At 47.3% G+C, this 16,693-nt stretch overlaps 1 protein-coding gene across 3 annotated transcripts in view; it reads right to left on the bottom strand.

Annotated features, from left to right (window-relative positions):
- Positions 1 to 12,755, bottom strand: part of ANO8 (anoctamin 8) — a 55,727-nt gene extending 42,972 nt beyond the window's left edge. For 2 of the 3 annotated variants that reach the window (XM_061601560.1, XM_061601561.1), the window contains exon 1: positions 12,351 to 12,755. In XM_061601560.1, the coding sequence (XP_061457544.1) occupies positions 12,351 to 12,459 (109 nt within the window). In that variant the 5' untranslated portion in view covers positions 12,460 to 12,755. The remainder of the gene's footprint in view (positions 1 to 12,350) is intronic. The other variant, XM_061601562.1, reaches the window with a different exon arrangement.
- Between the last annotated feature and the right edge of the window lie 3,938 nt (positions 12,756 to 16,693).

The raw sequence follows: 16,693 nt of genomic DNA, 5'->3' as shown, positions 1-16,693 counted from the left end.
CTCAAAGGCAGCACTCTGGTGCTTTCAACAACCACCCTCGTGGCAAAAATCCAGCAGTAGGCCTCAAGGCAGGTTTGTTTAAGATTCCAAACAAGTTCACATCAGGTATAAAAGCAAAAATGTCCTGTAGCGATTAAAACAAAGCCATTGAAAGGAAGAAAAAAACACCACCAAGAAACAACAAAGATCAACAGAATAATGCTTCTTTGAAGTGCCCCCCCCTTCATTCATTAAATGTCTACCTGCAGTCCCGCAGCCAGAAATAAAGGTTTTCAGCATGAGCTGATGGCTGCTAATTTTTATAGCAGGCCTATATATCAATGCCCCCAGGGCACACTCCCACTCTGTCTGGTCCCTGCTGAATTTTGCTGTGCAAACAGCCAGCCCCCCACCCCAACTTAATCAAAGGGGCCTCTTTGGAGATTCTTATCTGGTAGCTTCTGCCCCCCACCCCAAGATGCCAACAGCTATACATTCCCCACCTCAATACCTACCATTTGGGAAGCAGCTGAGAAGATAAGAGACAGAAGGGGGAGAGAAACTGGGATTTTAAGAGCTGGTTGTCTCTATGGCAACCACCTCCAGTGATGAAGTTCCCACCGGGACAGATCCATTGGCCTTGCAATCTCTTTTGTTCCATTCCCGTCTCTTCTTTTTCTCTCAAGCTGCGAAAAGTCCAGAATTAAGAGGCAGGGCTTTGGAGCAAAGTTTGGTTTAGTTTTGGCCAAAAGCAAAGGCTGTTGTGCTGTTTCACACATGAGTAGAAGAAGTCCTCATTGGTGAAAATAACATTTGAGATACGAAATCCTTTATTTGCACTGGCTACAAGCCATCGCAATTAAAATGTATTCAGTAAAAACAATAAAGAGCAAATAAAGATACAACTTAATCAGATTTCCTGCTAAGATTCTAACATTTCTATAAGATACCAATCAATAGAATTAGTGTATCCACGGTCCCACATAAGAGAGATGGATAAGTGAAGCTAGCAATAAAAAAGGATTATATCAGGATGAAACTCAAGGAACCATTGTAGATCTCATTCTGATGGGGAAATAATACTCAGTTGTGCATGTTTGCGTGGATCGTAAGATCATCAGAAGAGCCCTGCAGTGCTGGATCAGTCCAAAGGGGGATCATCTAGTCAGCATCTTGTTCTCACAGCGGCCAGCCAGATGCCCCAACGGGAAGCCCACAAACAGGAGCTGAGCGCAACAGCAAATCTCCCCACTTGCAGTCCCCAGCGACTGATTTTGCAAGGCTTACTGCCTCCGACAGTGTAAGCAGAACATCGCCATTGTGGTGGCTAGCAGCCACCGATAGCCTCATTTCCCTCCATGAATTGGTCTCTTTTAAAACCATCCAAGTTGGTGCTCATCGCCCAGTCTTGTGGCAGCAAGTTCCACAGTTTCCACTGTGTGAAGAAGTCCTTTTCTTTTGTCTTTCTTGAATCCTCCAACATTCAGCGTCGTTATGTCCACGAGTTCTAGTGTTACGAGAGAGAGAGAAAACCCTTCTCTCTGTCTACCTACTGTTTCCATACCATGAATAACCCAGGCTTGGAACACATTGGGCTAGAATTGCATCCAGTGGTGGCTGCCTGGCTGGTATTTGGTGCACAGAATCAGAGGCTGCAGGGGTACCAGATGGGGAGGCTCAGGGCTCAGAGCTGACTGCTGAAGATAGGGAGACCATTGTGCCTGAGGCTGAACCTTGCAGACCACCAGGGCCTATAGGGCCACAGCACAGACCCTCACAGGCACCTTCCCCTGAACATGAAGAACCAGATGCACATCATCACTCTGGCACTGCAGGGAGCGCACCAGGAGGGAGCCTATGGAAGGAAGGACGAATGCCCGTCTTGAGGCCAGAGCAGGGCATTTTTGAAGGCATTGTTACTTGGTGTCCATTTTTTCATTCAAACGGCTTGCATGTGGAATCCTCCCTGCCATGTACAAGCCCTGCCATTCGGAACGAGGGAAAAGTGGTTCAAACAAAAGAAAACAGGGAACAAATACAGCCTTGCAAATGCATTCACACAAGTCACTAGCCTAGCAAAATTCTTACTAGCCTGCCCACCCACCCACCAGTAAATACATGAATTGGAAAGCAAATTAAATTCAAAAACTGCTGCTTACGATCCACGCTCTGCTGTAGAGGAATTCTTACGAAAAAAGAGGAAAAGATACAGAGAACCAGACATTACGGTCAATAGTGGCAAATTTAGAAGCTCTGGACCCCTTCATGAGTCATGCCACGTCCTGTCGCACCCCCCCCACACACACACTACTTAACCCAACCTGCACTACTGATGGGATCCGCAGCCGATTCACTGCCAATCTGCTACCACCCCCATGGAGAAGAAGGAGGCAGGAGAGGAAGGCTCTCGGCAACATCCTCCCCAAGCAGGTCCAGACCACGGAGGAGGAAGAGGAGGTGCCACACCATGGGGCAAGAGACAGGCTGCAGGCTAGGGTGGCTGGATATCTACTTAATTCCAACTCCTTCCCCCACGGTTGGAATTAAGGGGTTACCACCAGGGAGACCTCCTCTCCTGTCTCCTCCTCCTTCGTGGGGTGGTGAGAGTGGCGGATCGGAGGGGGCAAAAGTCACAGGACAGCATCCTAATGTGCCCCGACAGGTCTACACACTGGATTACAGTGCACACAGAGAGAGATTCTGTTAAGACGTTTTTCAGAAAGACTGGCGGGTTTGTAATGTGCTCCTGTGTTCGACTGTTTCTATTCAGTTTCTGTAAGATTTCATACCTCAGTGGCTTCTGGTCTGAATTTGTGTTGTTAAGAACATAAGAACGTAAGAAGAGCCTGCTGGATCAGGCCAGTGGCCCATCTAGTCCAGCATCCTGTTCTCACAGTGGCCAACCAGGTGACTGGGGGAAGCCCGCAAGCAGGAACCGAGTCCAAGAACACTCTCCCCTCTTGAGGCTTCCAGCAACTGGTTTTCAGAAGCATGCTGCCTCTGACTAGGGTGGCAGAGCACAGCCATCACGGCTAGTAGCCATTGATAGCCCTGTCCTCCATGAATTTCTCTAATCTTCTTTTAAAGCCATCCAAGCTGGTGGCCATTACTGCATCTTGTGGGAGCAAATTCCATAGTTTAACCATGTGCTGAGTAAAGAAGTACTTCCTTTTGTCTGTCCTGAATCTTCCAACATTCAGCTTCTTTGAATGTCCACGAGTTCTAGCATTATGAGAGAGGGAGAAAATTCTCTATCCACTTTCTCAATGCCATGCATAATTTTATACACTTCTGTCATGTCTCCTCTGACCCGCCTTTTCTCTAAACTAAAAAGCCCAAAATGCTGCAACCTTTCCTCGTAAGGGAGTCGCTCCATCCCCTTGATCATTCTTGGTTCATTGGTTAAATTTTGTGTCCATTTGTGTCCACTGGATGTCCAAAAGCTAGGACTGGGTATCCATATGGACACACAAGCAAAGAGCATAGAATTCCCATCCAGGAATGCCCTCTAGGATGATGAAAAACATAGTCAATGGGGCCTAGCCTCTTGTGTCACAAAAATCTTGCCAGACTGGAAATAGGTGTGAACAGCAAGAGGTCCTGGTCCAATGCCAATGGGGTGCAAAGAGCCTCATAGTGAGATAAGCCAAGGCTTGCAGCTCTAAGCAGGTAGAGAATGGAGCCAGGGAAATCCTCTGGGGCGTGGGCCGCCTCACTCTACAGAGCTCTCCACCAACGCCAACTTGTTATTCCAGCTTTCTATTTTATGTTTTCATCCTTCTACAAGCTTTGCTAGGTAGGTACTTAAAAAAAATTTGGTGCATGGGCCCGTGGACAGAAATTTACATAAATTTTGCACATGCTAATTTATATGTGCAGTTAGAATTTTAATGTCACAGAAGGCTGGTCAAACAAATTCCCCTGTCAAAAAAAAAATGCACCAGATAAATCCTTGAATTGATTTTCATGCCGCATCAGTTTCCTTTCAGCATTTCTGCCCCCAAATTCAGCGGTCCCCAAACTTTTCCCCCCAACAGACCACTTGAAAATTGGTGAGGGTTTTGGCAGAATACTTAATGGATTTTCCGTCTGTTGTAGCAATTGTTATTCCATAGAATTCAAATGACAATACAATACAACAGCAATGAAAATTCAGTGCAATGAATATGCTATCTGCTATCTTCAATCAGAAATCTACAGACATGTGCAGATCACCCAAATGCAGTCCACAGACCATAGTTTGGGAATCCCTGCCCTAACTGATTTCCCCAATAGATCCTGCTCCAGATCAGCTCAATTCCCCATCAGTTACTCCTAAGGTTGTCAGGTCTCTATTCATAGGGTTGCCATAAGTCGGAATCGACTTGAAGGCAGTACATTTACATTTTTCTCCAGGTGAGGCACCCCAATCTCCAGACTCTCAGCTTTCAGTTTAAAAAAATTTAAGTTTCTAGGTGGTCTAGTTCAAGAGATATACACCAAAATGTCAGCTGCCCCACCTCTGCAACTTCTGTTAGAATTTGGCTGCTCTAATCCCTGCCCTTTCAGGTTTTTAACCAATAAGTGAAGTCAGGTTTGTGATTGACAAGAGATTTGCTGAACTCTAGACAATAGATAGAACCCATTGCAAATCCTGAAAACAGTTTCCTTTTCCTGTTTGTCTGCCCATAAGAAGTTGACTGAGTGTATAACTTTCAACAGCAGCAATATTGCCTTTCTACAATAATATACCAGGAAATCTAGAACTGAAGATCACAGAAAGATCTTGGTAGACATACACAGTAAACAATTGGAGTTATTATCATTATAATAAAAGTGTACATGCAGGTTTTTTTAATTACTTGCAAAAATAGCATATTTTTCTCCATACATTTTATCTTTCAAATTATTTTTGAACAGAAATTGGAAAAAGTATACATGCTGCAGCTCATGATTTCATTACAATATATTATACTTTTCTAATTATAAGGAGTCAAACAAGTTTAAATTTTACTGGGCCATTGAAAAGGGCAGTTTATTTGTCTAATTCATAGCCTGTTTTGAAAACCTTCCCAATATGAAGCTTTAATGCTATACCCACTGTTCTGGGAGTAAAGCTGCAATGCCACCCAGGGCTTCTGCTGGGAGGAAGGGTGGGATATAAATCAAATAATAAATAAATGCTAATCCCACATACCTGGGAATAAACCCCATTGAATTCAGTAGGACTTACTTTTGAGTAATATATAATAATAATAATAATAATAATAATAATAATAATAATAATAAATTTTATTTGTGAGTCGCCTATCCGGCCGAGTTAACGGCCACTCTAGGCGACGTACATAAATAGAATGAATACAACATATAAATCAAACAATAATTAATAATTAATCTAAAACCAATTGTCCAGTTTATAACATCATAAAAACTAGTCCACCCCAGAAGTCTTATAGGCCTGCCTGAATAGCCAGGTCTTCAGGGCCCGGCGGAAAGCTGTCAGGGAGGGGGCATGTCGAAGGTTGAGAGGCAGGGAATTCCAGAGGGTGGGGGCCACAATCGAAAATGCCCTCTCTCTGGTCCGTACCAACCTAGCTGTTTTGATTGGAGGGACCGAGAGAAGGTCCTGTGAGGCTGATCTTGTCAGGCGGCATAATTGGTGATGCTGGAGGCGCTCCGTCAGGTAAACTGGGCCAGAACTGTATAGGGCTTCAAAGGTCAACACCAACACCTTGAATTGGGCTCGGTAAACAACTGGTAACCAGTGTAGATCTCTTAACACTGGGGTGATATGTTCACGGCGACGGCTGTTCTTAATCAAGCGCGCCACCGCATTCTTTATCAGCTGTAATTTCCGGACCGTCTTCAAGGGTAGCCCCACGTAGAGCGCATTACAGTAGTCTAAGCGAGAGGAGACCAGGGCATGTATTACCCGTGGGAGCAGATGGACAGGAAGGTAGGGTTGCAGCCCCCGTATCAGATGTAATTGATACCAAGCCGCCCGGCTCACTGCCGAAACCTGAGCCTCCATGGACAGCTGGGAGTCAAGAATGACCCCAAGGCTGCGGACCTGGTCTTTCAGGGGCAATTTTACCCCATCAAACACCAGGTCTATATCTCCCAACCTTCCCTTATCCCCCACGAGCAGCACCTCGGTCTTATCGGGATTTAGTTTCAGCCTATTCCTTCTCATCCATTCACTTACGGAATCCAGGCACTTGGACACGGTCTCCACAGCCAACTCTGGTGAGGACTTAAACGAGAGATAGAGCTGAGTGTCATCCGCATACTGGTGACACTGCAGCCCAAAACTCCTGATGATGGCTCCCAGCGGCTTTACATAGATGTTGAATAGCATGGGGGAGAGGATAGATCCCTGTGGCACTCCACAATTGAGAGGCCAAGGGTCTGAAACCTCATCCCCCAATGCCACCCGTTGATGTCTATCTGAGAGATAGGAACGGAGCCACTGTAAAATAGTGCCCCCTATTCCCAGTCCTCCCAGGCAATCTAAAAGGATACCATGGTCAACGGTATCAAAAGCTGCTAAGAGATCCAGGAGGACGAGGAAGGTAGACATGGTTAGGATTGTACTGTAAATCAGTGGGACTTTTGAGTGAACATAGCAAAGGATTATGTTGTAAATCTTTTTCTCCCCTCTAATCTATTTTTTTTAAGCGACTAGGCAGGGCTTATTTAGAATTATTATTAGAATTAGAATTTATTACCCACCCAAAGGTCAATGCTTTTATTTGGTAGGAAACTAATACTGATTTTTTAAAAAAAGTTCTGCGATAACAACAAACCATTATATAGGGTGTATGTATTTTTACATCTCCAGTGTATGTGTATATGGAATCTTTCCAACAACCCTGTGAGGTAAGGCTGGAAACCGAGACAGCTCACAACAAGAAATAAATCCATTTAAAATCCAGTAACCATAAAACAAGTATAAAACAGTTGCAAAAGCTTGGGTGAGTGAAGTTCCTTATCATTTGAGGTTGCAGTCCTGTGCATGCTTCCCTGTTTGAGTAAGCCCCATCGAATACATTGGGATTTGCTTCTGAGTAAACATGCATATCATAGCCCACGCCCCATAGGCCCCACTCATAGCAACATCCCTGCAAGTCTGTAACCCTCCAGAGGTTGCTGGACTACAGCTCCCAAAATCCCTGGCTTTAGGCCACACTGGCTCCTCCAGATGTTGCTGGACCACAGATGTTCCCCATCCTTCATCTATTCTAAGAGAAGGCACTCCCCACTCTCACGAGGGAATGCCTCTTCTAAATAGAGGCACTCTTCTTCCATTCTTGCTTGCAACAGGGAAATGCTACTTCTTAGATCAGATCAGAGACAGGGAACATCTGTGGCCCTCCAAATGTTGTTGAACTACAACGCCTGCCATCCCTGCCCATTGGGCATACTGGGTAGGGATGTTGGGAGATGGGTCGAACAGCATCCGGAGGGCCACAGATAAGAACCTCCCTGGTGGATAAGACCAGGGTGAGTCTGTCTTAGCCTAGCATACTGCTTCTGACAACAGCTGTCCAGAAATGCCTTTGGAAACCTGGAAGCAGGGCATGGAGACATCAGCCCTCCGTCACCCATTGCTTGATCCTTCCAGCGCCTGTAATTTGGAGACAGACTGCCTCTGAACATGAAGGTTCCATCTAACAATCATGACTAACGCCCACTGTCGGATCTGTTATCCAGAATCTAAGTCCCTTTCAAATCAGAACATTAAAAACAGCCCTGCTGGATCATATCAAAGGTCCATCTAAGCCAGTGTCCTTATTTTCAGTAGGGATAAGTCATATGCTACCAGAAACATTTTAATTTAGCTCACTATTTGTATCCTGCTGTTCTTATTTTAATATTTTATTTCTTACATTTACATAGCACCCCAATAACAAAAATTACTACAAAGCATTAAAGCAGAAATCCAAAATACGAAAGAGAAAAATTAGAAAATGGCTATTAAACCAGAAACACCGTTAAAATGCAGCTTAAAAGCTAAAGAGGTCCAGACTGTTTAAAAAACCTAGATCAGGGATGGGGAAACTGGGTCCATATATCTTGTGGCTGTGAGTCCCACAAGTTAATTTTGCACTCTGCAAAGAAGTAAACCTTCTCAGAGGAGCAGGAGAAGCCCCTGACTTTCACAGCTCATTCCTGACTATCATAGAAAGATTCTTTCAGGACAGAACTGGGCACCCTCAAGATGTTGCTAGGCTCCACCTCCCACCAGCCAGCATGACTAATGGTCAGGGATGGGCATTGGAATCTAGCAACATCTACAGGATCCTTATCCCTGTTCTGGGATTAAGCACACTCCACCTCAGGCTTCTTTGAGATGAAGTTTCTTAAACCAAAATGGGCGTTAAGCAACGGGAAAATAAAATTTTCCGCATGGATGTGCTAATTTCTGAGATTCCCAACAAGCACAGATTTGTGCAGGGTCTTGAACAAGTGCAGGACTTAATTCCAACTTGGCTTGGAATTGGTTCCGTGAAACCAGGATTTGCGGCAGACGTATCATTAATCAAAACTGCTAAGCAAGGAATGCTCACATTCAGAGGCTCGTATTCCTTCTTATTGTAGTTTCTGGGGACAGATGGCAGTGCTGTTATTTTCAACGGCCTGCTTCGTAGGCTTCTCAGAGGCAGCCAGTTGGTTACTGTTAGACACAGGATAAGGCTGAGGATCCTGGTGTGTTCCAGAAGTTGACAGACCCCAACCCCAGCAGCCCGAGGACCACATTCCCTTTTGGGTAACAACCTTCCAGTGGTGGACAGAGCCTCAGGAAAAAAGCAGGCAGAGTGATAAATGTAGATTTTACCTTCTGTACAGTAAGCTACCTCCATCCGGACAGGCAAGAGGCATTATTGACTTTAAGGACACATTTCCAGCCAGGCAAATATATTCAAGAGGGTGTGGAGCGGGTGCAGAGAGTGTGTCTGGAGAAAGGGAATGCAGCCCACAAAGAGAGTTTTTATGGCTGTATTTGCTGCCTGGGTCTGAGGTGCCCCCCTGCTTTAAAACCTGATAATTGATAATCTTATCTAATCTTATCTTACTTGATAAGAAGATCCGTTCTGCCTCAGACTACCCAAGGAGAGGTGATGATTGTGGTAAACAACAGGGCACATCCTTCGTGCCCTGATTGTGGGCTTCCAAGAGGGATTCGTTTGTCTTCTGTTGAAAGCAGGATGCTGGTCATTGGTCTGATCCAGGAAAAGGCAGTTCTTAAATTCTCAGCAATAGGTCTGACCAGATACACATCTGTGTGATAGCTAACTATGGGGCCTTCGCAGTCAGGGGTAGTCTACCTCAGAATGCCAGATTCTGGAGACAGAGAACGGGGAAGGCTGTTGACTTTGTGCCTGGAGATGCTATAACAGATGTGGAGAGCAACCCCCCATCCCTCTCTCCTTGATTCTGATCATATATACTGTACATTCTCCCCACACACACACTTTTGCAGGGTTCAACAAATCCAACCGTCTATTAGGATACGTGGATGGCCATTTAATTCGTCCTACACACTTCACTGAATTGCTTTCAGGATTGCGCTTGCTGGGGAGATTTGGGAAAGGAGGAACCGGCGTAATGTTAAAAACTGACTCCCTCTTCCAATGGGTTCTTGACAATGGAGGCCTCTCTTTGCTGATCACAGTCAGCTGACTCTTGCTTGGGTGGGAATAAAGACTGCTTCTCTTTGAGCGAGGAAGGAAACAGGCCGGGCATTATGGGGGCCACCAGCGATGTCCTTGGCACAAGCACAGTGTGGGCAGATGCAGGCATTGCTGGAAGAATATATATTATATATGTGTGTGTTGGCGGGTAGTGGCTTAGCCTTTGTGGAGGGTGTCAATCCCATGACTGAGGAGAGCAAACACACAGTACGTAGCTAAGACTTGGGTAGCGACGTTCTGGCTTTCTACAGATGGGAAATGCATCACTCCGATAACGCAGCCACCCTCAGCACTCTGAATCAAACCAGTCCAGTGGAGTTGGCCCTGAATCAGGAAGAGTTATTTATGCCCTATATTGAGACTTTTTTTTAAAAAATGATTTTTTAAATATTTCTGTTGCACATATATCCCCAATATCTGCAAAGTGCATCCTGACTGTGCTTGTTGGCTTGGTTTAAATTAGCAGGGCAGGCAAGCTCTTGCAAGGAAGCTCTGCTTCACTTTTAACACCTCACCTCTTTCTAAGCTTATCTTTGTTAACCAAACTGTCAACAACAACCCCAGTATGTTTGAAAAACAGATGCTATGACTGCTCATTATTAATACAGCCTGATACAATTTAATGGGACTTACTCCTTAGCATTACTTAGCTGGCCAAGGAGGTTTAAAAAAAACTGTTGCAAGGAGGTCTGTGGTAGCCTCACAACTCAGTCCTTGCAAAATGTTTTGGTTTGGCAAGTTAGCTCCTGTGCAAAGCAAATCTTTCCCCTCCCAATGCTAAATAAAACTGCTTAGGCAAACCTGGAGGGAAAAAGCACTTTTGTAAGTGTCTAAGATGAAAAGCGGTAAGACAGAATGCAAGCACAGCTGGTATTTGATCTTACTTTTCCTCTCACTTATGAATGTTTCTGGCTGAAGCTGTTGGAGCAACAGAAAGCAAATGCAGCTCTCTAAAACACATAAGGTCCAAATTTATCCCATGTCCGGATAAGTCATTGTGCCCTGAGGAGGAGCAACAAACAGATATGACAAATATACATTCCCTCACTTCTAGACTGAATTTCCCATTTGCACTCGTAGCCTGACCCAAGATAAACTAAGGAGACGAGGGGTATCACTACAGGCTATAGAGTGAGACACATCCAGAGCTGCCCTCCAGGGCCCTCAGCCACACTGAGAATCTCTCCTTCAACCCTCTTCAACTTCTCCCACTGGTTTTGTGAGAGCTGACCAGGAGAGTACCTGAGGGTGGTTGTGAGTCATGTTCACTAATGGAAGGGGTGCCCCATGTGCTCTTTCAGGCTCGTATCTCCAGCAGGCCGCTCCATCCTGAGCTTTTCCGGCCAGATCTGCAGGCGTCCCTCTCCAGATTTTCCACACCTAACCTTGGGGATGCTATGTTAAGAGCACCCTTGCTGCAGACTGAAAGAGCCATCCCGTGCCCGGGCCTCTCTGGATTTTGGTAGTGCAGGGTGGTGGCGGCGGCAGAAACTCTACTGACGTCCCATCACTCCACCACCACTAGCTGCACTGCCACTAGCTGCCAGCAGTTGGGAGAGGGGTGGTAGCTTCATCTTGGCCAGACTGGTGAAGGTGTCTCCAGCTCTTACACACATCCCAATTGCCTGGGATGAAAGTCTCTCCTGGAGAAACTGGATTTTTGTTGTTGTTATGTGCCTTCAAGTCGATTATGATTATAAATCAGCCACCTCCAATAGCATCTGTCGTGAACCACCCTGTTCAGATCTTGTACGTTCAGGTCTGTGGCTTCCTTGATGGAGTCAATCCATCTTTTCTTTGGCCTTCCTCTTTTTCTACTCCCTTCTGTTTTTCCCAGCATGATTGTTTCTTTTCCACTTATGATGAAGAAACCTGGGGCTTTTGTGTAAACTCTCTCCATCCCTAGCCTCCAGTCTCCATGCCTCCTCTGCCACCCAAACAATCCGCTTGGCACAACATAGCGGGTCAAAAGGCCTGAAAGCGATGCCAATGCGAATAATGGGCCAGAGAAGGCCTCGGTCCGGCCAAAAGGCCGGTGGCTTTGCGCTCTCGCTCTCAGCAGCTTTCCCTGCTCGCCCCCCTCTCCAGCGCCACGTGCCGTCGGCTTCCCTCCGCTGCCCTCCCGAGAGACGGATCCGGTGGCATCCGCAGTGGACCGCAAGGCCGGCGCGCCTCGCGTTTCGGCGCCCCTCGGCACGAACGGAACCCGGAGGAAAAATTCTGAATGGTTCCAACACCACTCCGCGGCGTCGACGGGGAGCATCAGGCTGGCAGAGAGAAGGTGCTGGGTCCAAGAGGGCGGAAAAACCCACCAGTCTCAAGGAGGAGGGGAGAAAAAAATGCGTTTGGAGACCCCTCCCCAGATGAGGTTCGCCTTTACCCAGTGCGGATCAGGGCGCACAGCTTGGAGCCAATCGCCCGGCACCCGCAGAGATGCGCCTTCACGGGCGCCACAACGCTTGGCACCGCTCGACGTCTCCTCTTTGGCGCAGGTCGACCCCCGTTTCCCCATCCAGATCCAGCGGTGAAAGACTCCCCCACCCCCAGCTTTCCCGAACTTCGGCAAAGTCTCGCGGCCCCCCCAAATCAACGCGCGCAATTCAGCTGCGGACCCCGTCTCCGCCCCCTTCTGCGCCTCCTCTCCCCCAAAGGGACGGGCTATGGGGGTACCCTCCTCCCCAACACGCGCGCGCTTACCCAGGACCCCGGTGGAAGCCGGTCCGGCCGCCTCCCCGTCCGTCGCGCCTCGCTGGGGCCGCTCGCTCTCCTGGGAGGCCGGCGCAGCTCCTGGCCCAGCCTCGGGCATCGTGGCTCGGCTCAAGGTTGAGGGCTGGACCACAAAGACAGCATTGCGGTAGGCTGGGATGCGGGCTCGCCCGAGCCAAAAGAGCCCGGGCGGGTCTCACCAGAGCCACGACAGTGGAAGCGCGCGCGCAGCTCGACGGCGGCGGCGGCGCCGGAGCATCCCCAGGGCCATCCGGGCGGCGGCAGGTGCGTCGAGGGGGCTCCGGTCCCTGCCCCAGACGGCGCGCCCCAGAAAGCGCCTCTGAGCGCGCCAGCAGACCGTCCGAAGGAGGGACAAGGAGGGGAGGGAGCCGCGAGCTCAAAGGCGAGGAGCTTTTAATAGTCTGGTTGGCCTGCGTCTCCCCAGCGCCGTCTGCTAGCAGCCTTCCCGGGGATCAGTTGGTCCCTCCTTCAAGATTAAAAGGCTTGTGAGCCGCGCCGGCGGGGAGGGGGCTCGGAACTCTCAAAGGAAGGTCTCCCAGTTTGAGAAGAAAAGAAAAATATATCCAAATTTTATATATATCTATATCTACCTTTATATCTCCACACTTCAACTCATCCAAAAGGTGGCGTTGGAGGAGAGCTTTGCGCGCACCATGGACCACGAAAAAGACAAATGATAGGGTGTTGGAACAAATTAAACCAGAACTATCGCTAGAAGCTAAAATGACGAATCTGATGTAATCGTACTTTGGACACATCATGAGAAGACGTGATTCACTAGAAAAGACAATAATGCTGGGAAAAACAGAAGGGAGTAGAAAAAGAGGAAGGCCAAACAAGAGATGGATTGATTCCATAAAGGAAGCCACAGACCTGAACTTGCAAGACCTAAACAGGGTGGTTTATATCTGATGCTGTTGGAGGTCGCTGATTCATAGGGTTGCCATATGTCGTGATTGACTTGAAGGCACATAACAATTTCCACACAGCCTTTGATATTTATACCTTGCTGTTCTACAAAGCAAACCCAAAAGGGCTACAATAAAAAGGGATTTAAAAACCTCACACACACACTCAACAAATCAATGCTAACAATAAAATGGTGTAAGCTCATCAGCAGGGCATGTAGAGGATAGCTAGTTTTTGCCATCTGAGAGATAAGACTGCCTCTGAATATTGAGGTTCAACTATCCAATTGTGGCTCAGAACACGCCTGTTCTCTGTTGATTTTATTGCCACCAAAACAATAACACTCTTCCTTTTAAAAAAAGTCCTCGCTATTAGCGGCCACCACAGCATCTTGTGGCAATGAGTTCCACAAGTTATTGCATAACACCTGCTCCCACCTTTTATCTTGACTTTATGTCAAATCAGTTTTGTCAGGTGATGCCAAGTATTTATGGGACAAGGAGGAAAAGTCTCTTCATGCCCATGTCACAGCCCAGCCGCCTACCGCACAGTTATGACCACCCTTGTTACCCATTTATACGGGGCATTATTAAAGACTGTCTTCTTTTGCTTCAAAGTTTTGGAAATATTTTACTGATCAGTTTACCCATGGCTATGTGGGCCTTTCCCTTCAACTCCCTCACGCCTTTGCTCCAGGCCTCTGAAAAGCCTTTCCAAGTGCCTCTCCTTCAGGGTTGTTTTTCCGTCTTGACCTCAAAGGTCAAGCTGTTATTTCTAGAGACTGGTGTAAAAATACCAGCAAGGTAACTTGACCTGGGATACACACTCCCTTTGCTGGCTTTGAATGTAGTGCCTAGTGTGAATGGCTCAGAGGGGGGCATTGGGGGGGCATCCCCTTGCAAGCTACTGGCCTTCTTGGGAGTAAGGAAACATCTCCTCACAGCAAAGAAAGGAAGCAGGCACCCTCTGGGCATGAGGGTATTGTTTCAAACTCCAGATCACTGCGGGAGCCAGGACTTTAATTTGTCAGCACTGTGTAGAGTTTATACAGGACCCCTTTAAAAATGGGTGGGTGAGCATTCATGCTATGGCTGAACGCCCCCCCCCCCCGATCAGGACTTTGCACCATGCAAAATGCGAAGTAACAATTTGTGTAATTGTTTTTAAGACAGCCCATTGAGCACAGAAGCATAGAATCATAGAATCATAGAGTTGGAAGTGGCCTTGTAGGCCATCGAGTCCATCCCCCTGCTCACAGCAGGAAATCCACAGCTAGAGCATCTCCCGCAGATAGCTGTCCAGCCTCTGCTTGAAGACATCCAGCGAAGGGGATCCCACCAACTCCCTAGGCAGTCGGTTCCATTGCCAAACTGCCCTTACTATCAAGAAGTTCCTTCTAATGTCCAATCTGAATCTACGCTCCTGCAACTTAAAACCATTAGACCTAGTCCTACCCTCTGGGGCAGCAGAGAACAAATCTGTACCCTCCTCTATGTGACAGCCCTTCAGGTACTTAAAGAGTGCAATCATATCACCCCTCAGTCTTCTCTTCACCAGACTGAACATGCCAAGTTCCTTCAACCTTTCCTCATAAGACTTGTTCTCCATACCGGCTATCATCCTCGTCGCCCTCTTCTGAACCCGGTCCAACTTGTCTATATCTTTCTTAAAATGAGGCGCCCAGAACTGAACGCAATATTCCAGATGAGGCCTGACTAATGCAGAATATAGTGGGACTATTACTTCCCTCGACCTGGAAACTATAGCTCTGCAGAATGCCTTCCAAAGAACAATAAAGGTGGAAAGGAATTCAGCATAGCAGCCAAGCATGCACAACCCGGGGGTATCACCGGTGCCATCAATCTGCTAAGTGGCCTTCTGGGCTAACCACGCTGCTGCCATCTCAGCTCACCCTACGCCACATGACAGTCCTGCCTTGTGAGGACTGAAGTGGTAACAGCCTGTGACGTGTTCTGGACAGGCTGGAAGGCTAATGATGAAAGAGTGTAAGCTCTTTGGGGCAGGGGACCTGGCCATTTGCAGGGTGATGGCGTAACATCAATAACACAAGCGTTATAGGTCTGTTATTTATTGATGGGCCTTATTTGGTATCGCTTGATTTTCTGTAGCTGACGTTGCACCTGATTGAGGGATCAGCTGGACCAGGCCAAAGGGGGTCATCTAGTCCAGCCTCCTGTCCTCACAGTGGCCAACCAGGTGCCCCAATAGGAAGCCCCAAATGTTGACGTTTGCAAGATTATGTTTTGTTTGATTATTTGCCCCTTGGAGAGGACAACGTACATAAATAAATAAATAAATAAATAAATAAATAAGCAAGCAAGCAAGCAAGCAAGCAAGCAAGCAGGGCCGGAATGCAACAGCGACCCTCCCCACTTGTGATTCCCAGCAACTTGCTGTCTCCAACAGTGGAGGGAAAGCATAGCCATCGTGTTTTTTTATTTAAAGGGCAGGCTTTTTGATATTTCATCGGGTGTGGGGAGTCCTGTGCACACAACTGCAAAAAGGAGAGGATGGAGAATCATCCAGCCTTCAGCCCTGCAAAGCACCGCGCCAGAGAAGATCCCAAATAAAATGTATGTTTCACAGATTATTGCTATGCGGGAGGGTTGATTCTTTTTTATGGAGAAGCGCGTTTCTTTTTTGCAAAAAAAAGGGGGGTGGAGAAAACGAGAAGGGGCGGTTGGGGGGGGGAGAAATTGAAGCTGCAGGTTGGCTGCATGAAAAGAGACACCCACTTAGGCGAGAAGCCAGGTCAGAATGCATCATTAAATGGTTATTTAATGGCTCGCCGGTTGCTGACAGATTCCTCCAGAGAGGACCTCCTCACCACCTCGGAGCAAGGGTGTTACGTCATCTCAGCATTCAGACGATACATCTTCCATTTGGGGATGCAGTGCAGGCAGGGCTTAATTTGCAACGCAAGAGAACTGTGTATCTGAGCATATGCAGAGTGCCCATCTCCCCACCCCAAGAGCAGCAGGCGAGTTAGGGCCGGACTACTCCAATATTGCATTTCAGACTGTTGACTATTGCTCTGGTTAAAGGCGCTCCCCTCTCTCACCGCAGACTTACACGGCATTGCAAGCAAATTCTTAAATCTCTTGCCAAACCTTTACAAAAAAAAAGGTGAAATGGCAAATGTTGACGTTTGCAAGATTATGTCGTGTTTTGATTATTTGCCCCTTGGAGAGGACAACGTAAATAAGTAAATAAATAAATGGCTAAAAATACAAGAAGAAGCAAACGTACAATCTCAACCCCCATTAAGAAGCATTTTGCGGCAGGGGAACCTCGGCGCTGCTCTTTCTACTGCCGCCAAGCTCCGCCCCTCCCGTTCCCGTCCTTCCCCTTTCTCGCCCAATCACGTGGCAGAGAGACACGTT

This window comes from Rhineura floridana, chromosome 18, assembly GCF_030035675.1.
Source record: "Rhineura floridana isolate rRhiFlo1 chromosome 18, rRhiFlo1.hap2, whole genome shotgun sequence".
NCBI lineage: Eukaryota > Metazoa > Chordata > Lepidosauria > Squamata > Rhineuridae > Rhineura > Rhineura floridana.
Note: the sequence above shows the minus strand (reverse complement) of the source record. Positions and strands in the feature narration are given on the sequence as shown.